This window comes from Calypte anna, chromosome 33 (genome assembly GCF_003957555.1).
Source record: "Calypte anna isolate BGI_N300 chromosome 33, bCalAnn1_v1.p, whole genome shotgun sequence".
NCBI classification, from domain to species: Eukaryota; Metazoa; Chordata; class Aves; order Apodiformes; family Trochilidae; genus Calypte; species Calypte anna.
The window spans coordinates 1005143-1026701 of NC_044275.1; the positions used below are offsets into that span (position 1 = coordinate 1005143).

Sequence of the window (21559 nt, forward strand, 5' to 3'; positions counted from 1 at the left end):
ACAGATGGGTGCAAGATCTTGGCATTGCTCCCCCCACTCCTGCTGGAGAGAGTTGCTCTGGGGAGAAGGGATGGTGTGGAAAGGAGTTTAGAGCTGATATCGTTTGTCAGCTGCCTTCCTCTTTGCAATGGAATAATCAAAGAGTTGGTGATCAGGCAGCCTCTGTTTCCAGCAGGCAGCTGGGTTTATGGCAATGCACTTGTCTTTCACTCTGCCTGATCCTTCCCAGGATTTATAAGGTAAAAAAAAATGTGTTTGCAGTATTTTATTTGGTTTTTTTTAACGCCTAAAGGTTTGTTCTCTGGCTTATCAGTGGGATGATTTGGCTGTGAATTAGAGGTAATTAGTGCCACCTATTATTAACCCCTAGGAAGAACTTTTGCTTTGTGTCCCTGCCCCTTAAGATACCTCAGCTCCAAAGTGACTCCATGGAAAACCAGCTTAGAGATTTTCTGTCTATATTCAGGCATTCCAAATGCATTTGAGTTGCTCCATGTGCTGGTAAGGGAGATGCTGTTGCTCACCCAGGGTTATGGAAGGATGACACAACATTCCAAACACTTCTGCTTTCCCCATCCCCTCTCCTGAAGGGTCTTGTAATTTGGGTCACTGCCTCCTAAATCCATCAGTGATCTCGTTTGGAACCTGTTTAAATTTTTCTTTCTGGTTAATTGCTTGAGGATCACCCAGGAATGAGCTGGCTGGGAAAAAGAGAGTGCAGAGATGGAGGTGAAAAGCTTCTCAACTGTTGCCATAAAGGAAAGCTCATTATTCTGGCCTAAATGGGAATACTTTTGGAAAACTATACTCAGCAGTGAGGACTTGCACAGCCCCTGTTGCTGCTGTAGATGCTGCAGGATTAAATCCACCACTTTATAAACCTTGCATCCATTTAGTGAAACAAAACATCAGGAAGTCCAGGCAGAACGGGGACAAAATAAACGTGATGTCCCCATGCTGGGACTTTCTGGATCAGTTGGTTTTCTCTGGGGGTTGTTCTGAGATAAAGGTTGAGGATGCAGGAGGCTTTCTGCAGGCCAGCCTGGGAAGTGGCTCTGAGAAACATTTTTGAAGTCTGGTGCCAGCACCAGCAGCTCTGTTTCTTGGAGCTGTTGGGCAGGAGGTGAACTGCAGTAATTCTGTATCTTCAGGTTGTTACTGGAAGTTTGATGATTCCAGTCACACAATGGAGCAATTTAGTAGAAATATGCATAGATTTTTTTTTTTTTTTTTTTTTTTTTTCTTTTTTGAGAACTGGAGAGGTGACATTTGGAAGGACAGTGGGATGGAGTTGAGGAGCAGCATTGTTTCCCTCCCACTTCTCTCAAGTTATCACCCTCTCCTCCATGGTTTTTGGGTTTTTTTGGTGTTTTGTTTTGGTTTTTTTGAGCCTTCTCTTGATTTCTAAGCCCTAGTGAACCCAGACCATGGGAGGTGCTTCCTGAGTTGAAGCAAAGGTGAAGTTTGCTCCTGCAGAGATGTTGCTGTGTCTGAGTGTGGGCAACAGCAAGAGGAGGAAGGACCTGCTGGTTTCCTGCCTATCAGTGCTGGGATTCCCCTGCATCTGTGCTGTCAGAGGGGTGATGTGGATTGGTGGGTTTGGATAAAGCCCAGTTTCATTATGTATTGGGAGCACAAGCTGCCTTTGTGTGCTGCAGACTGAGTCACTGCTGCCTCCCAGTGAATTTTAGGGATGATTATTGAGTGTGGGCTGATGCAGCCTCCTCTTCATAGCAGCTTGCTTGTGTTTTTTAAATGAAGTTTAAAAAAAAAAATAAATTATTGCATTGACATCGTTTTCTTTGAGAAACTGATTTCTCCTGAGCTGAGTTTCCACTTTATTGCAGAATATGTTTGCTATATCTCAGAAACTGATCTGTTTTGGGAGGCTCTGGAAATACTTTCTGTTAGTAAATAAGATCTTGTTCTACCTGCTTCCCCTCATCCAAAAATGAACAGGGACTTTTGAGCCCAGTCCTTGTGATTTGACCTTGGGAGGGAAAGGGAAGAGCTTGGACAGAAAAGAGAAGGAAAATCCAGAACACAAGAAGAATGCAGAGGGGGTGTTTGTGTTCTCCCCCCAGAACTGGATGCAGATGCTCCAACCCCAAAGCTGCTTTCTCCCTTTAACATTACAGTGGCCCAAGGGGGGGGATTCCCATCCCCAAATCATCACCAGGGCTGGGACTGAGATTTTTTGGGCTTTGTTTAAAGAGAATCTGCCAAGATGGCACTGGCTGGATGGAGGTGAAACTCTCTTTCTTGAGTGCATTTCAAACGTGGGCTTGCCAGCTCCTCAAAGCTGGGGAAATGGCAAAAAATCTCAGCTTTTCACCCCTGGGATGTACAAAAAAAATCTCAGCTTTTCACCCCTGGGATGTAATCTGTGGGATTTTAAACAGGGTGGCTTTGTAATCCTGCCCTGATGCCTGGTGGTGTGTTGGGGATGCTCCAAATGTGCTGCATCTGATACAAAAAAAAAAAAAAAAAAAAAAAAAGGCTGCTTGGATAATGAAAGTTCTGCTTTATCAATGACTCTGTGCTGAGGGTTGGACCAACATCATTACAGGAATAAATGAACTCTTCAATGAGCAGCAGAACTGGGGAGCCCAGCTTCTTAATGATCAATGTTTTGTGGATGGATTCCCTGCTAAGAATTGATCTGAGGAGCCTCTCTTGCCACTAGTGGGAACAATAATAGGTTCTCTTTATCTGGTCACTTATCAGAAGGCTTTTTTTAAAGTTTTAAGTGCTCTGTCAGAGCACCCTCACTGCATTCCAGTGTTGTAAGAGCTGCACACAAGTTAGGTCTGCACAATTATAGAAACCTTGCTTATTTTTTAAATTTAAGAGCCACTTCTTTGTGATTTCCTCTTTGAGACTGAGGGCTCCTTACAAGCAGACCTCAAGTCTGTCTGTTGAGCTTCCTGTCAGTGGCCTTTCACTTTCTTTATATTTTTAAATGATATTTTTAATTATTATTCCTTCATGTCTTCAATAATTATTTTTACATTGGGGGGGGAGGGTACCCAAAGTATTTGTGGGAAGCTGCTCCTGTGTACAGATTTTTTAGGTTTTGAAGTAACCCTACATTAGAGTATTTTTTTTTTCCCTTATCAAAAACTTAATCTATTTTCTTCCTAGTGGGAGTTTCCTGTTTTACAGGAGGTTGGGAGACTTATTGTTCTTCCCGAGGAAGCAGGGAGAAACTGGTGTCTTTCTGGTGTTATTTTTTGAATCTGTGAGGAGGAAAAAAAGGAGCCATCTGTCCAAGTATTTCCACAGGTTCTGCAAAACCTGGAAGAACTTTTTTTTCTTTAGAGCAGTCCAGTTGCAAACTGGGACGAAGAGGCTCTGCCTGTGACCAAACTTCTTATAAAGAGTAATAAATGTCAAATGTGTTTGGCTCTGCAGCTTAAAGGAGGAATTCTTGGAGCTGATAAGGACCTTTCTAACCTTACTTACATTGCTTCTGCTATGTCCTAATTCCCACCATGAAAATTCAGGAATATTGCAGACTTCTTCACTTGAATATTTTAGGCTGCTGTGAAGTTTTGGGGGGTTTTGTTTGGTTTTTTGTTTTTAACACACAGTTATTAATGCAGGGAGGGCAATGGAATCCAGAGGTAAGAGTTTTCTGAGCTCTTTGGTGGTGGTAGTGATGTTTCTGTAGTATTTTTGTTTTGCATTGCATAGATTTTGTGGGATATCAGTGTTGGGATGGTTGGCCAGCAACTGATGTTGTAAGTGGTTAAGTGAAATTAAAGTGGATTTAGAAGGGAAAAGCTGAACAGAGAAAAGGGCTCCAACTTTCCCAACAGGAACAACCTGTGCTCGTTTCACCTTCACCCCCCAGTAGAAAACAAATCTTACCAAATAAGTGCTCAAAGCTCAACCTCTGTTATCTGAGCTTTGTGTGAGCAGGAATCCCAGGGAATGGACCATACCTGACCCTGACCACCAGGCAGCTGCTGCCCCTGCTTCTGCAGAGCCACTCCAGGCTTCAGTGCCCAGGTACCCTACAAGGTCTTCACCCTGGAGACTTTTTTCCTTCTTTTTTCTTCATGCTCTGCTCCAGAAGGGGCAGCCCTGCTTGTTGTGTTAATAAAAATATTTATTTTTTTTTTTCCCCCTCTTCTCAGATTAGCAATTTAATAATTACCAAGCAAACAAACATCTGCTGGGATCAATATTTAGAGCTGCAGCATCCACGAGCAGCCCAGCTTGTTGACACACGTGCTTTGGTTCATTCCACCTCTCTGCTTTTCTCTCCTTCCCCTCCATTCCTCTGGCATCAGCACATGTTCTATTTTTAAACTCTGCTGTGCTCTGTATTGCGGCATTTCTCTTCCTGAATTATTTATCAGTGTTTGTAGCTGAATGGGGTGTGCTACGGTTTTGCCACTGCTCATTATGGCCCACGTTGTCTTGTCTGGAGCCACTGGCAGATTCATGTCAAATCATGCTTGGGGAGAGAAGGGAAGGGATGCTGGGCTTGATGGCAGCTTCTGCCAGTGCAGCATCATTCACAGCTCTGTGTTTAATCCTCTCCTGGCTGGGGCAGACAGGGAGGGGGATGGTTGCCATGCTAACCCATCCTCAGCTGACTCAGATTTTAGTGGAAGTTCCCTTTTAAAAAATAAAATTGAAAATAATATTCTTTTTTTTTTTTCTTTTTTTTTCTTTTTCTTACGTGCTTCAGCCTGGCAAGAAGTCACCTCTGAGCACGTGTGTGTGCAGGGGGGAAGACAGCATCAGAGACTGAGCATGGCTGAGGTTGCCTCAGAGCTCCTTTGTGGGGGAGGTGTTTTAATTTTTGCTTTGTAGAAAATGGTAATTTCTTTTCCATTTCAAACCTTTCTCTGCCTGCCACATCAGGTGCAGGCACCCCAACTCCTCAGAGGTGGCAACACAGCCTTTAAAAGGAGCAGGGTGGGCAAGATGTTTCATCTCTGAAGGGTTTTTCCAACTCCTTACTAAACTAATTTTGCCATTTCCCCTTTTTTCCTTGATTGCCTCTCATCATTTTATTTTCTTCTGCTGTCCCTTTCTTCCTTCCCCCCACTTCTTCTGGCTCTGCTCTCTTCTTTTGCCTTTGTTTTGTTCCTCTGAGCTGATGGATTAAGCTGCTTTGCATCCCTGGTGCTTCTGGACTTTTTTCCTTGATGGAGCTGGGGATACTGCTGCTCTTTCAGTCAAATGGGAGGAGGGAAGGGTCCAGCTGGAAGAAAGAGCTGTCCTGTCACCTCACCCCTTGCACTGACCTGTCACCTCACCCCTTGCACACCCCAGAAACCTCTGCAACCAGTAAAGTCACCCAGTGCCATGTTCAGCTCCCACACTGGGAATTTCTTGCTGGTACAGAGCAAGTGTGTCCTTTCCTGTCTGCTGACTCATTAATGACAGGAGCTTTACCATGCCCTTTATGTCTTTGGCTGAAGGGGGGGCTAGAATTTAAGAATTTAGAGGGCTAAGCAAGGGACTGGAGATGCATCTTGCAGTGAATGAGATGGCTTTCAGTAGCCCACCAGTATGATTTTTTTTTTTTAATTATTATTATTTATTTTATCTCACTGTGCTGTGAAAAAGCAGCTGTGGTCACTGCTAAACCCAGTGCTTCAGTCCAATAAAACCCAAAGCTGGGGCACTGGGCCTTTTTTTTTTTTTTCTGCTGGGCTTTGAAGTGAACTACAAATTCCACCTTACAATCTGATTTCCAAATCCTTCTCTCCCAGGCCAAGTAAGCTTCCTCAAAGGTTCTTATAGAATTGCTCGTAGTTTTAGGATCCCCACCCTTATCCCCCCACACTGGTTTTCAGTCCTGGGGGTGTAAGAATTGTAGTTGCCTTCATTTTGAGGATATTCCTGCAGCTCTGATTCCCAGCAGCTCGGTGAGCTAAGGACAGAGTGGCCAGAGCTTGGCTCTTGAATCTTGCTTCTTTGGGCATAAACTGTTTTTTTTCTGGTAGAAGAAGCCATTCAGAGAAAGTTCTTGACAGCCTGGATTTCTCTTCTTTCTTCTGATGGAGGAAGAATATGTGTATCTATCCCATTATTTATCCAGAAACTAATTGATCTGTCTTCTCTCAGCAGAAGCTGGGCTGGGCAAATGAGAGCCTGGGCTCATTTCCTGCATGGCTGCCAAGGTGGGAGGGAACATCTCTCATTCCTTTTTTCCTTTTTTTACCATATTACTGTGCTAGACAGACTGCAAGCACAGAGGATACCTGGAGCTGCTGCATCTCTCCTGTGCCCTGCTTTCCCTGACCTACTTTCATTGCACCAACACATGCAGGGGCACCAGACCCAAGCCATGGCTCTCAGATCTGAAAGTCAAGAGCTCTCTCTAAGGGTTTTGTGGAGGCTGCTGGTGGGGCTGACTCATCCTTCCTTCTCCTCCTCCTCCTCCCACCCAGGATTTGCTGTTTCCTCATCTAAGGAGAAAGATGCAGCTTAGGAAATCCCCTTCCACACGTGTGCTTGGTGGAGCCGAAATGCTTCCTGCTCACAGTGGTGGTGGACAGGGGGGTTTGAAAGAGGAGGACAGACCTACAGGAGGGTTCATCTGTGCTGTCCTAGGTCTGGGAGGTTTTCTCATTCAGAAATCTTCCTCTTGCTGAGCCATCTGCCAGGCATCTTCAGGTTTGCAGGTTTAAGTTATAAAGCTGCTTTTCTTCCTGCTTTAAAGTCAGTGTTAGGAACTGACAGTGGGGTTTCAACAGAGGGTCCTAAGCTGATTGTAGCTTCCTCCTTTCTTAATGTGCTCTTCCAGCTGGGCTTTCTTTGGAAACAGGAAGAGGTGGTAGAAGGGAAGAACAGCTTCCAAAATTTTCTCCTTTTAGAGTATTAATCTTGCCTCCATGGGGCTCTGGAATGGAGGATGCCAGCAGCTGCCTTTAAGGATCCTGAGGTGAAATACAGCAGCCTACAGAGCCCCCTCTGCAAAATAAAGCCCTGTTATTTTCACTGAGTTTTGTGGAGTTTTTAAGGCTCTGTGCAGCAAAGATTCTTGGCCAGGGCAAGGCATCCTGGAGCTCTGTTCCTGAACCTCAACTCCTTTGACCCTTTTTGTTGCTTCATTTGCAAAGCAGCTGCCAGAGCTGCTTCAGGGCTCAGAACTCCAAGGTCTGCCTTGGGTGCTTGGTGACAGGAATGAACAAACCCAAAACTCTTAAACGAGACGGGGGGAACCCTGATGCTGAGCTCTTCATGTGATCTCTGCATCCTGCAGCTTTGCTGAGTTCAGCTGCCACAGGGAGTCACTGTCAGCCCGTGCTTTTTGCCAGGGGAATGTGGATTTCCAGGCTGACTTCCTCCAGCTGAGCAATCCATGAAGCTCTTGGAAACCAAGTCACTTGCTGCCTCTCAGGACTCCCTGTGCAGCAGACTCAGAAACTGCCATAGCAGAGCCTGGGAGCTGAGCTGAAGGCTCTCACCCTAAGACAGGGGTGACCCTGACTTTTTTGCAGCTGTCTCACTCCATCTCCTCGTGCCCAAGGCTGATCCTGCCTGCTCATCTTCATCTCCTTCCTCTTCAAAGCTTTGTGTCTTTAGACAGATGCTCTGGGAGCCCTGCTGCCTCTTGCTCTGAGCAAGGAGCCTCCTCAAAACCAGCTTCTGAGGGAGGTGATAATTTCTGGGGTCAGCACAGACCCCACAAGGGTCTGCACTCCCTTCACCTCTGGCTGCAACATGCCTGGGATGTCCTCCTGCCCAGCAGGAACCTTTGGTGCAAAAGAAGAATGACACCAACCTCCTCTTGTCCAGTGCTTAGAGCTGCAGTCCAAAGCTCCCAAATCCAAAAAGAAGCAAGTTCTGTGCTTCTGGTGAGGCAGAGAATGTGACCCACCCCATGTCTGCATGTGCATGGTGCTGCCTCGTGTTCTTAACAGCGAGAGGAGACTTGGTGACATCCTATGCTCATCCAGTTGCCAGGTCTGAGATGGAAAACCCCTTCCTGGGGAAACCTTAAACAACTGAGTGGTTTAAAAGCTCTCTGCATTTCTTGTTTCTCGTCTCGTGATTTAATAAGCAAGAAAAAAAAAATCCATTTAAATGAAGCCATTGCAAGCATGACGCCAGCAAGGAGCAGGGTGAAGCGAGGATGCCTGGAACCTACCTTAGGTCCTGCAAAGCTTTCAGGCAAAGTGGAGACCATGCACTTGGATTCTTCTGGAGGACGTTGGTGTTTCCTTTGCTTTCTCTTCTTTGCTCCTGCACCTTTGTGTTCCTCTGGTGCTGGCAGGGGATGGATGCTGTGTCTTTAAAGCCTTCTCGGGGCTGTGCGGAGGCAGCTCCATTGAAGTATTTGAATGAGAGCAGGAGGGGGGTGTGTATGTGGCTATTGGCAGAGCTCTCTGTGACATCCCTCTGAACAGCTGGGCTCTGCTTTGCTTCAGAGCTGCTTGTCAGAGCAATTAGCTTGCTGTAGCAGCAAAGATCTCTTGCATTTTATTCCGGGTTGGGAGCTGGCGAGGGCTTCTAAGAAATAATGTCATCTTGGCAAAATTCCTCTTGAACTGGTTGTGGCAATGGAATCTCTGTTGAAATCGGGAAGCAGATGACCTGCTGAGAGTGCAAAACCACCACGGTGAGTATATTTTGAGAGTAAGTCTTTAATTATTTTGGGCTCGAGAAAGATTTATCAGAGATTTTTCTTTTCCTCCCCCCCCCCCCCCCGTGCCCCCACCATGAAAAATACAGGATAGGTATAAATGCAAGCAAGTGTTTCAGGAATGGGGACCTGACATCATTCATCTTTGGTAAGTGAGAGGATTTCTGCTGGTTGATGTGGTTCATTTAAAATGGTGCTCTACTAAAAAAAAAAATAATAATAATAAAAAAAGAGAATACGTGGCTTTGTAATCCCCTTTGAGGCTTGGAAGGGTGAGATGAGCTTTCTCCTTCCTCCTTTTGTGGTGTTGGGGATGCACCTAGAGGAGACAAGGGAATCCCCAATAAGCAGACTGTACCATGTCATTAAGGAGTTCCCTGTGACAGCCTCATGGGTTGTCCTTGTGGCTTAGCTTGGTGTTTATGCAGCTTGCTCCCGGGGAGTTTCTCTTCCTTTTGCAAAGACAAAACACATCCTGCTTTTCTACCAGGTTCTACTTGAAAGGATTTATTTGTTTGAAGCAGGGTAGTTGATGAGAAATGTGGAGCAGTTAATTGGCTACGTGCCATATGATGTTTTCATGTGTGCTTATGCAATTTGGTGTTCTGTAGGGATGTATTTGCATTCACAGAGATACTAACCCCATTTTTAGTTATTTTAAAACTACCGCTGATTCGGGTTTTGGTTTTCACAGAATTAGGAGTTTGGATTGCTTTTTCTCCCTTCTCACATGTGCTCATCATCCAGTCTTGCCTAAAAATACCCAAGATACTGGAAATAATACTCCTAATAACTTGAGATTTAGAGCCAGGAGTTGTTTTTCTTGGGCTTGAGGTATTAAGCACTGTACTGCAGGATCTTTGTTCGGATGTATTGGACTCTTTTCCCTTCATGTCTTTAAAATGCTTATTTAAACTGGAAGCCTCACTTGCAGCTTGAGGATCTGCAAACAGCTGCTGCAGTGACTGGTGAGCACTTCAGCAGGTGAAGACTTGAGTTCCTCTTGCAGAAGGCTGTGGGAAAATGGGAAGGGGAATCCCTTGCCCACTCTCCAGACTCCCCCTTCTCTGTCAAATCCAACTCTTGGCAGCTGGCAGCCAAAAGGTGAAGTTGATCTTTTTGATTAATTTTTTTTTTTTCCTTTTCATCATCACTCCTTCCTTTGTTTAATGATCACATCCATTTCTGGATCCCACCTGGAAAAGGGCACCAGTGACTCCTGTTTGCTGGGTACCCCTTGACTGCTTGGTGGGTCAAGTGGCTCAATGTCCCCTGTAGCATAGGGAGAAGCAGGAGCATCAACCTTGCTTTTCTGCCTTCCTCTCCAGGTTTGCTAGGAGCTGGAATGCTTTAGGTCTGATTAATAAAGTCTGATGATCTCCTTTGCCAGGTCAGCTCAGGAACTGGAAGCTGGGCTGGGGAACACCTTGCTCTCTCATCCAGCTTTTTAATGTTTGTTCTTATCCTTCTGATTGGCACAGGCACAAGAGAAAAGGACTAGCAGGAGGATCAGAGCTGTTTCTGAGGCTGTGTGGTTTTCCAGAGCCTGGTTGCAACCTCTGCAGATATTTCCTTCCCTGGTGTGGTGTTTTGGTATGAATGGGTTCAGGTGGAAGGAATTCTGCTGGAGGGATTGGGATGCTTTTCCTCTGAGCTATGGGAGGGTTAACAGAAGTTCTTGTTCAGTGCTGTCCTATTGCATCTTGACACTGTAGAAAGTAGGTGGATAATTCCTTGCTAGCTTTTCAGGAAACCCCTGTGGTGGACAGCCCTCATTAATTGTTGCTGGGAAACTGCTTTGACGTCACAGGAGCAGTTCCCTGGCTCTTTGGAGGAATACAGGAATAGCTCCTGGTGGGAAAAGGAAAACCAATGTGAAATGGAGAAGGGAGCTCTCTAATGGCAAGATACTCAGCTCAGATTTCTTTTCCTTTTTTTTTCTTTTTTCCTTTTTTTTTTTTTTTTCCCCCCACTGTTCTGCCCAGGGGACCCTTAGGGGAACTGTCCACAAAAATTAACAGCTCTGTTTGGACCCAATGTAAGCCCTTCCTTTTCAAAAAGTGTTTATATCAGTGGCTTCTGTGATCCTCTCACTTTTTAACTATTGGCTCTTGTGTTGTTTTTTTTCTCCCTCAGATTTTGTATGCAAGGAGTGAGAGGTTTCTCGCTTGGCTTCTCTGCAGCTCCCAAAATAAAAGGAAAAGAGAAGAACAGCATCACTGAGTTTTGTTTGTTTGTTTTTAACATCAAACAAATAATATCCCCTTAAACTAACAGAGTGGAGAGCAAAAAGACTGAAGATGGCTCCTCTTGCTGTGTCAACTTCAGTCTAAAAGAACATTTAAGCCTGAGACTGTTTAAACCTGCTTTCTGCAGTATAATCTGGACTCTTTCTCTTTGCAAACCCTCCTGTGCTCTCTATGCAATAAGCTCCTTTTTCCCAGATTCTGTCCAATCTTTCATCTTCTGGAAGGCCAGGAAAGCTGTGGGCATTTAAGCACTGCAGCAGGAATTCTCTGTGTGTGCTTTCCCGTGCTGCAAAATAAGGTGTAAGCAAAGTTTACTCATCCAGTTCAAAGTATGATGAGATTTTTATACCCAGAAGTCCTCTAGAGCAGCAAGGGATGTACTGATTAGGTCTGGTGTTTCCAGCTAGGGCTCTGGAGTGCTTGAAATGCAAGAAAACTCTCTTGCAAAGAGCTGGGATCAAGCTGTGAGTGTCAGTAGTGAGATGGATCAGGCACTGCAAACACAACTCCATCCTTTTTTTCTTGTTGGGTCATTTGAACAGAAAAGCTCTTGCAGTGCCTGGTGCCATAAGAGTCAATGCTGGATGCATTCTTTTAAACTGATTATTAATGTTTTCTCAGGTTTGCTCACTTGTGTCTTGGTGTGATACCTCACTCCACATCCCATTTTCTCCTCTTGATGAATATAAAGAGTGAAACGTGCATCAAAAGTTGAGCAGTGAGCCTGATCTTGGCAGGGAGGAGGCTTTTGGTAGGACCTGGGGATCTTGACAACCTCCAGCTATGGTGTTGAACTGAATTTGCTGCCCCAGGAGACCCCCAGCATGCCTGAATCCAATGCTTGCCTTCTTTCTGTGCTGTCAACTTTTCAGAACAGAATTGAAATGGGAGCTCTGACTCTGCAGAGCAGACAGGCTGCTTGGGAGTGAAAAAAAAAAGGACCTGATGAACATGCAAACAATCAAGCTGGATTTTCTGAGCACATTGGTCAACTCTGCATTGAAGGTCCCCACCAGGCATATGGCAACTCTTCCTCTTGCTTTTACACCTAATCAGCATGGGGTGAAAAAACTCTTTCTTTGTCACTATGCTGTTTGTTGTGAGCCCCTCTTGAGTTATTTCTTCCCTCTGTGTTGGTTCAGGGATGGTTCTGAGCATCACACCTGGGGGTGGCAGGACATGTGCTGAGTATGCTGGGGTACTCCAGTAATAGGGAATCCTTCCATCTTCCATTCTGAAGGCTCAGGGCTGTGTCATGAATGGAAGTTACTCCATTTGCTACTGAAATTCAGCCATCTCTGATGTGCAAGCTTGCAATTTCAGTTGCATAAAAAAAAAAAACCCACAAAAAAACCCTAGTTTGGCCTTTTGATCTGGAAGGGAGGAAATTCTTTTTCCTTCCTCAAGAGGCTGAATATCAACACAACAGGCACCAGATTAACAACTCCAGAGCACGTGGTAGGCACCTGGAGACATTCATGTGTCAGATGTGGTTCAACAGCATCTTCTGTTTCTCCCCAGGTGAAGTGTGCTCTGTCTTTTTGGGTCTCTCTTTCCTCAAATGCCAACCCAGCTTGATTGTTCTGCCCCTTTTGATACCCCTGTGTCACATGAAGAGGATTTGGGCAGTCTTGACACCAATTATGTCACTCTTTTGGGAGTACAGGAAGAGCAGGTTGACACCTATTCTGAGTTTAGTGTTTGCATTGACTGAGAGTGGTAACAACTGGTTGGTTTTCTTCCTCCTGGAATTGTCTTGTGGTTTGAGATGTTCTGCATAATGAAATCCATGAGTGTACCATAGAACTGAGAAGCTATCACCATGGTGGTAGTTCAGATGTTTCCCATGACAAACCTCCTGGCTATTGTGCCTTTAATGGGGCTGACTGCACCTGTACTGGTAAGCAGCTTTTTAAAAGGTGCTGGAAATGAAGAAAAGCTTTAGGGTCACATCCCTTCTCTAGGCTCCAATTCCTACGTTTCAGCCAGAGACACAAACCCTGACCACCACAGTTAGAAGAGTTTCTGTCTCACCTGCATTTTCTGTTGCCTTGTTCACATATGGTTATTTCCCCCCTTTCCACCTGAAGTCAAACCCTTCCATCTGCATCACAATTTCACCTCTTTGATGTAATGTGGGGGTGGAGATTAAGATTTAAAGCAGTGACTAAGCACTGGGAGTCTGTGCACTCTGCAGCCAAATACCTCTGGCCTCCTGTTGCTTTGGGTTTTTGTCAGATGTATCTGATAGTGAGGAATTAAACCCCTCTCTTCGACTGGTAATAAAAAAGAGGAGAATTGTTGCTTCATTGCCTGAGACAGTTGCAGGTTATGAGTGTTTCTGAGTGAGGTTTCAGGGCTCTCTTCCTAAAATAGGTGCTTGTTCTACTTAGAGCTGTTACCTCTGCTAGGGAGCTCTTTTCTTCCAGCAGGAGAGAAAAGGGAGTGGGCTCCAAAGTCTTTTCACCTCTTTTTTTTTTTTTTTTTTTTTCAGGCTGAGCCTGCAGACTTTTTAGGAGATGCTGGGAATGCCCCAGTCAGCAGTGTTGGTGCAGGCTGCTTCTATTTTGCAGAGCAGTCTGGGAGCCCAGATGGAGCCTGGGAGGGAGATTTTTCAGCAGCTACATGGTCTTTGTTGGTTTTACTTATAAACCTTTTCATTACAGCCTCTTGTTGCATCTCTTAGGTGCACTTTTACCAACTGCTGTGCCCTGGGAGAAAAGGAGAAGACAAAAGCATCTCTTGGAGCCCCCTTGGTGCAGATGGGGAGGACTGTGCAGCCTGGTTTGGTAGAACTGAGGAGGTTTTAATGCCTGAAATCTGCAGCACCCTCTCCACCTCACCGCCTCCACTTTTTCCTGTGAAAACCTTGTTCCACAGCTGCTGTGTTGGGGAAGAGGAGTGAGGGTGAATCTTCCATCACGTCCCAAACTTGTCTGGTTGCTCGTGGTGATAGAGCCTGTTGCCATGGAGCTGCAATTCTGGTTGGCTGCCCTGGAAGCCAATGAGCAAATGGTTCCTGAGAGCATCATCATTTAACCTTGCAGGAGATGCTCAGCCATATATGATGCTGATACTGAAACCTTACACAGAGTGAAGTGAAAGCCTCAGACACTGGGAAAAGGCCACTGCTTTTCTCCTTTTTCAGGCTGGTTTGGTGATTTTCACTGCCACTTGCAATGGGAAACCTACCTGGAGCTGGGCCAGCTCTTCCTGCCCTGTTCTCTCAGTGCTCAGGATTTTGGGCAGGGGCTGAGAACGTGGAGCCCACTCACACTCATTTCCTGTCCCCCTGAAAATATACTTTATACTTTAATTCCCTTGCATGGAGGGATGAGTTGCTTTCTCCAGCACAGTAGCTTGTGTGTTTGCAGCTGCAGCCAAGCAGCCATATGTCTCCTTTGCACCCTCATTTATCTCCAAGGAGTGGGGCTGTACTCTGAGAAACAAGGCCAGGAAGGGAGTCTGTTTAGCAGCAGGCTTCCTGCTCTTCTCATATTTGCTGCTGAATCCATCCTAGCTGCAAGTGCAAAAGTTTTTTTTTGTTTTATTCCCTGCCTAACCAGAACCAGCTGCTGCCTGCATGGAGCAAGAAGGCAGCAGAGGTGGAATTCAATGATCCCTTTGGATGTAAATCTGTCCTGGCTTAGCCCTTCACCTGGCTCGTGGCCAGCATGCACGAAGTGTTTGCACTCTCACTGCCTCAACTGCCCTGGTGACTTTGCCAACCTCCCAAACCAGAAAAAAAAACCCCAAAAACCCAGTGGCAGCTCAGCCACCTCCTGTTGTTCCCTCGTTTCCTTTTCCAACACAGATTTTGTGATTTCCTTAACGTTGCAAATACGTAATTTTTTCATCTCCCTGGCACAGCACAGCTCAGTCCCACCCACCCCATCAAGTCCTCTGAACTTCCACTTTTTGGGTTTTTTTTTCTGCAAGCCACTGTCTGTCACAGCAGATCATGTCTGCCACCCCCTCACTGCATCCAGCATCTGTCCTGGGGGAGCAGGGCTGATTCATTCATACAGAAGGGAAACCTCCTCTAGAAAACATTGCTATGGAGAAAGGCACCAGCAGTGCACAGATTTTCTTTAACTTTTATGTGCAGGGAGAGATCCTGGAGGACTGGGAAGCTTCATCAGGAGGGGGCATCCTGCACACATCAATTCAGTGGCTCTGAGCTGTCATTTTTTACAAAAGGAGAGGGAAACAAATGGCACGTGACTTTTGTTGTGGGACCAAAGTTACATTGCAGTACAATGAGAAAAGTGCCCATCACCCTTCTCAAATGTGACTCAGGTGCTGGGCATGAGGGTAAAAACCTGTTATGGGGTGGCTCTTGCAAAGAGAATGAGCTGCACAAAACCTCCTCCTTTATTTTAGTGCAGAATTCCCCCCTTTGGGTAAGAAGTTTCCCCTTTAGGTAAGAAATTCCCTCTTTAGGTAAGTGTCATTTGTGCAGCTGGTCCCTCCTCTTGCCAACCTTCCCTAAATCTGCTACAGATCCTTTTTTCCAAGCCAGGTCCCTGGCCTGGACATAAGGCTGGAACATTTTGGGCTGAAACAGTTTTAGCAGCTTCACCCCCTGCATAATCCAGGCTGCCACTAAGGATGCTGGTGTGGAAATTAAGGAAGTGATCCCTTTTTCCTTTTCTCCTTCCTGCTGGAGGCATGGCAGCAGAACACAGCCCTCTCAGGTGAGCTCTCACCACCCCATGCAGCATCCTTGCTGCAAATCTGGGAGCTCAGCTGCAGATCCTCTTGGCAGCAAGTGCTGGATCCCCAGGCTGCTGGGATGCAAGCCAGCCCCTCAGAGCTGGAGGATGGATCCTTCAGTGCTGCCTGAGGGGAAGCTGCTTCCTGCAGGGATGCTTCAGTGTGATTGGGGTGCAAGGGGTCCATGCAGTGCAAGGATGTGTTCAGAAGAGCAGATTGGGTGCTCTTACCCTCTCCTCCCCCTGGCTCTTGCGACCATGCAGACACTTGGAAGTCATTCTCCCATCTGGGACTGAGTCTTATTGCTCATCCTAAATCTGGAAGTTGGGAGGTGTGGGGGAAAGCTCAGGTGGCTGTAACTTCCTCCTTTCCTGTCCCATCCTCACTGGCACCCGTGTAGGAAGCAGTGGGTTGTGTGCTCTCAATTTCTGTGTCTGAGTTTGGAGCTGATTCCAGGAGCTGCACTAAGAGTTAAATCCACCTTTTTATGTTCAGGAGCCCCACAAATAAAAGGGGAATGAGGTCTGAGTTAGTTCACGGCTGCTGCCAGTTCCCACGCAGAGCCCATAACAAGATCTGACCCTTTCAGCCCTTTTCTGCCATTAATCAAGCAAATTGTGAAAACTCAGATGTATTTTTCAGTGCCCAGGCCTTTTGTTTGAGCATCTCAAAAAATTTAAAGCTTCTCCTTTTTAGAAACTTGTCTCCAGAGGCTTTTATCCTGTCTCTATCCAACCTCCTCTTCGGGATGTACAAGGGGTTCTGCACAGGCTGTGTCTCTACAAACATTTTTCTCAGTACCTCACCTGGTTTTGCCCTCACTCAAGCTCAAAGACACCTGCTCTGGGTTAGTTTCCATTCTAGACAATTGGTTTGGAATTAACACTTCACTTGATGAATGGATAGGAGACATTTTCACCGTGTTGAAGCCTGGCAGCAGACTGAGGAACGTGGTGCTACCCTCTCTGGGTTCTGCTCTAATTCAGAGGTGGTTTCAGGGGCTCCTGTGGGCTGCCTGTGTTCTTGCTAATCAAAAGGAAGTTGTTAAATGCACCTTTGTCAGGAAGAATTATTTTTTTCATTCTAGTCTGTAATTTGACTGTTTCTTCTTTGACTCCCACTTGTCCTGAGCTTGTAGCTCACCATAGCAGCTGGAGAGAACATACCTGGGGTTACCTTATTGATTGCACAGGAAGAAACAGTAAATATCTTGGGTATGAGGCTGTTTTCTCAGTGAGGAGGTGACTGCCTGGGTTTTGGAGAAAAAACTGCAGATTTTATTGTCCTGGGGAAGAACAAACCTCCTCTGGTTGCTTGAGGGTTTTTTTTTTTCACCTATTGAATTACCTGCCTCTGGATGTTTGGTATCTTTAGGACTACCCTTGGTCTCTCCCTCACTTGAAAGAAGTTAAGAGGGCAGAGAGGGGACCTTGTTCTATCTTGAAGGCTTTGTTCAGCCCTGCTGGTGACTTCAGAATCCTGATGAGAATTATGGAGCCCCTGCAAGGTCCTCTCCAGCCTTGTGCAGAAGGGGCTGCATCCCAGGAGATGAGTGGATGGGTTTCTTTGGAATTTGGGGTCTTTGGACACAAGATGAGTTCCAAAGAAGTCACAACCCTATATGTGCAAAAGTTTGTGTTCCTGGTAGAGATTCTTTCCAGCCTCTGACTTTCTTCTCCCCATTCTTCCACCTCTTCTGCTAGGTGTCCAGTGCTGCCTTGTAGGGCTCTGAAGATGTCAAACAGCACCACAACACAGGAGTCTCTGGAAATAATGAAGGAGTCAGAAAAAAAGGTGGTTGAGGAATCTGTGAACAAAACCAAATATGTATCCAGGTCACCAAGCAAGGAGGAGGTGGAGAAGGATGGGGGGGAGGAGGTCAGCGTGCGCCAGGAATCTCAGGTAAGTGGGGGGGTTTGTCAGGAGGTAGGGATGACAGATTGACAAAAAATCAGAGCAGATCCACTCTGTGTCCCAGGAATGGTAAAGACTTCTTTTCCCATTCCCAGTGGGAATGGTTTTCCCACTGGGAAGTGTGTCATGCACCTCCACCTGTATCCCTGTGATCCCAGGTTGAACTGGGAATAATCCACTTGAGGTTTTTAAGGAGTTTTTGCCCACATAGGGCCTGACTGGGCAGCTCTCCAGATCTCCCTGGTTGCTCATGTTTCCATTGCTAGGAGAAGTTTTCTTCAGTCATTTTCTGTGCTCAGTGTTGTGCTGCCTTGCACAGCAAACCCACCATTTACAGTTTGTGTATTCAGATTAATCTTTTTGCCTTCTTTTTCCTTTCTCCACAGAGGCGAACTTCAACCCATGGACATGCCAGAAAAAGAGCCAAGGTATGACCCCTTCTGACATCTCCTCCTTCTTTTTGGCCATTCTGAGCTGAGTTATGATCCAAACCTTAGGAGGGTAGTCTCAAGTCTTTTCTTGTCTCCAGGCAGGAAAGTTATTATCAAATTTTGCAAAGAAAAACTGGGATTAAAGTTAAGAAAAGTTTTTAAAAAAATCAATTTGAAAAAAATCACATGGTGGCTGTGACATCACATGTTTACTCCAAGGTTTTGACTACAAACAACATTCTAGAACAAGTGGTCTCCTTATAAATGCTACTGGCAAAAGTTTGGGGTTCACTGCCATGCACATTGCCATCATCATGGGAGTGTTCCCTGAAGATAAAGGGCCCTATGCAAAACCTGACAGTTTTACTTAGCTCTGCTTTTTAACTGGAAGGGGTAACAAACCAAATACTGAATGAGTCTGTGCACTTCAAACCTTGCTCCATATTTTTGGTCCTGCCTGGGATCTCATGTGACTCATTGATCCATTTTTTTCTTATTTGTCACTTAAGTGAGTCAACTTGCTGAGAGTCCTTAAAGTGCAGGCTTTATTCTAAGCATGTTCCCTATAAGCACTACTGCATAGCCCAAAATAACCAAAGCAATCAGGTTAGACTGGTGAGGTGTGAATGATATGAGAGCCTTTTAATTAAGAACAGTAACAATTTTCACTTTACATCTTTAAAAAAGCAATAAAACAATTGGTTTCACCTCTATCCTTTGTTAATGTATTGAAATCTTGCCACGTGAGGAGGGGAGAGGCTGGGATTGCTCTGGCTGAAGAAGTTAAAGAGTGCATGAATTAAGGCAGAGAACACCCAAAAATTGAGTTGTTCAAATCCTCATCAAAGACTGAAGGAATAAAATAACTTCTTTGCTCTAAGACTCCAAGCCTTTCTATAATCCTGTTTGCTACAAGAAGCTCGTTTGGTTTAATTAACAATGACTGCATGAATTTTGGTCGAGGTGTCTTAACTATACTCTTTTCTTTTCCTTTTCCAGTCTAATTCCAAGCTTAAACTGGTCAGGAGTTTGGCTGTTTGTGAAGAATCATCTGGCCCCTTTGTAGATGGGCTGCTGGAATCCCAGGTAGGCCTAGAATGAGAAAAAAACAGAGTGTGGAAGCCCAGAAAATACACATCTTGTCCAGCACACTGAGCTTGTGCTTCTGAGAAGCAAGAATTTTTCAAAGAAGCTTTGGAGGAAGTCTGCAAGCAGTGCTCTTATCTGCACCTTTCTCTTGCAAGGAACTTTCTGCATCAACTCACTGAAAACTCAAAGGAAAACCCCAGATATGGCAGAGCAACCACCACATGTACTTCTTGCTGTGTTTTCTCCCTGTGTCCTTTCTCTTTCCAGGTTAGATTGTGGAGTCTTAGTGAAATGGTGCAGGACCTACCTCACCTTAAGCACTCCTGACTCCAAAATAGCATTTTACCAAGCATGTGACTTAGATTCTGATGTGAGCCAGGGAAGGGAGGTTTGCAGCACTGACAAATGTTGTTGAGAATCCCCACAAAGCCTGCCAAAGGCTTCTTATAGGGAGGGGAGAGAGACTGCTTTGTCTGCTTTTAGAACAGGGCCTCCTCTGAAATGTCTCAGATCTGTAACCTGAATCCCCTGCCTTTTCTGTGATGCTTTTCTCAGCTGCCAGCATCTCCAGCCATGGCAGGGATTCCAGGGAGTGTCCAAGTGACTCAGACCAGCCTGGTTTGTTTTGTTCCAGGATATCATTCAGTTGCACGTTAGCTGCCCCTCCGACAAGGAAGAGGAAAAGTCCACCAAAGATGGGGCTGAAAAAGAAGAAAAAGACAAGAATAAAGACAAGGCACCAAGGAGAATGCTGTCTCGAGGTCAGGTGCTTGTTTAAACAGGGCAAGTCCTCTCTTCCTCACTTTGAGGATTCTTCTGGCCAGTGATACAGATGTTGGAAGCAGAGGAGTTATCCCTGCTGATGGCTGGATGGGAATTTATTGGGTTTAGAACCACTGGATTGTGCCCCAACAGCCTTGCAGCCTTCCAGCCCAGTTTATAATGAGCTGGTGGCTTTTTAAGTGTGCAGATACAATGCCAAGGAGATTTCCTGTAGAGGCTTCTGCTTTCTGTTTAGATTTGATTTTATAAAATCTGCCCCAGGTGGCACAGTGCAAGGTGAGCTAAGCTTTTGCTGTGTGATCCTGTGTGTATGATTTGGGGCATAAAAAGGGCTAAAAGATAAAACACTGAATCTGGTGAGCACCTGAAAACCTCGTACAGACAGCAGCTCTGCACTGCTGCAGGTTCAGGGAAGGAGAAACTTGACCCAGAGGTTGCATTCAGAGCCTTTGCCAGAAACTGGACTTGAGCCCAGGTGATCTGGGTCCCAACCTTTGCAGCTCTGTACAAAGTGGGATTTTCTTCCTGTCCTGAGTAACTGGTGCTGAAAATGAGGCTGAATTTCTTCTCCCAGCTCTGTGGGGACATCATCCTTGTGCTTAAGACACACACCTCCTCCATTCAGTGTATTCTATTGCAGTGGTTTGTTAATTTGTTCTGCTGCTGTTGTTGTTTCAGATTCCAGCCAGGAATATACAGACTCCACTGGAATAGATTTGCATGAATTTTTAGTAAATACACTGAAAAAAAACCCACGGTAGGTCCCTCATCAGTAACTCAACTTGCTGATGGAGTGAAGGGAGGGAGTAGCTCTCAACTAATGTTTCTTTGATTAGTCAATCAAAAATCCATGGTATTTGTGTGTGTGCATGTATATGTATGGATGTATTCATGTATCTTGGGAGGAGGGGGAGTGTAGCAGCTACAGAAAGTACCTGGAAGTTGTATTTTATGTCTTGGAATTCAGAGAGCATTACTAGAGGTGGGGTATTATAAAACCAAAAAGCACAACTTTTAATTTTATGTACTGCAGTCAATCAAAACACATAATTGTGTGTTGTGGAGAGAGAAAAAGAGGAAAAATCATTTGTTTGAATGCAAGCAGGAAGGAATCTTGATTGCTTTAAAACCCTTTCTATAAATGATTGTCAAACATCAACTTCCAAAGGAAGTGCTGCTGTGGCAGTAATAAATGTAATCAAGCCAAGTGCTGCCAGAGGAATGACAAAGCTGGAGTCTCTACCATTGGAGCTTCCAGCAGAGCAGAGATTCAGAGTTACCAAAAGCCAAGTTCTGTTAGCAAACTAACAGCTTCAAAGTGAAAAAAAAAATCTGTCAATTAATTTACCATATGTGAAAAAAAATGTGGAGTTTTTTAGTTCATTCCTGTGGAGGATGTGTGAAGCCTTGTTAATAGTGTTGCTTGCTCCAGGTATTTGTGATTTTCCTTTGTTGCAGGAAGGGAGATACCAAGCAGAGAAAGTTTCATTATCCCTAAAGGTGGCCTTTTCCTTTTTGTCTTCTTAACAGGGACAGAATGATGCTGCTAAAGTTAGAACAGGAGATTCTGGAATTCATTAGTGATAACAAGTAAGTGGTCATCAACTTAGTGTCATGTGGAAGAGGTTTGTAGCAGTTTGGGAGCTTGGGCACTCAGGGAGAAGGAAGTGTCTTTTGGACACACTGTTTAGGAGCCTTTTGTACATTCTCCACCTCCTTTTATCCTTACACAAGGTTCCTGAGTATTAAAATGATGGGGTATC

The 21559-nt window shown here is 45.2% G+C and overlaps 1 protein-coding gene across 7 annotated transcripts in view; it reads left to right on the plus strand.

Moving 5' to 3' along the window:
• R3HDM2 (R3H domain containing 2) overlaps positions 1–21559 on the plus strand; it is a 38691-nt gene that overhangs the window by 1589 nt on the left and 15543 nt on the right. For 6 of the 7 annotated variants that reach the window (XM_030468111.1, XM_030468104.1, XM_030468110.1 and 3 more), the window contains exons 2-7: positions 17283–17481; positions 17880–17921; positions 18924–19010; positions 19648–19774; positions 20475–20553; positions 21327–21386. In XM_030468111.1, the coding sequence (XP_030323971.1) occupies positions 17283–17481; positions 17880–17921; positions 18924–19010; positions 19648–19774; positions 20475–20553; positions 21327–21386 (594 nt within the window). Of the gene's footprint in view, positions 1–8376; positions 8591–17282; positions 17482–17879; positions 17922–18923; positions 19011–19647; positions 19775–20474; positions 20554–21326; positions 21387–21559 lie in introns of those variants that run through there. The other variant, XM_030468107.1, reaches the window with a different exon arrangement.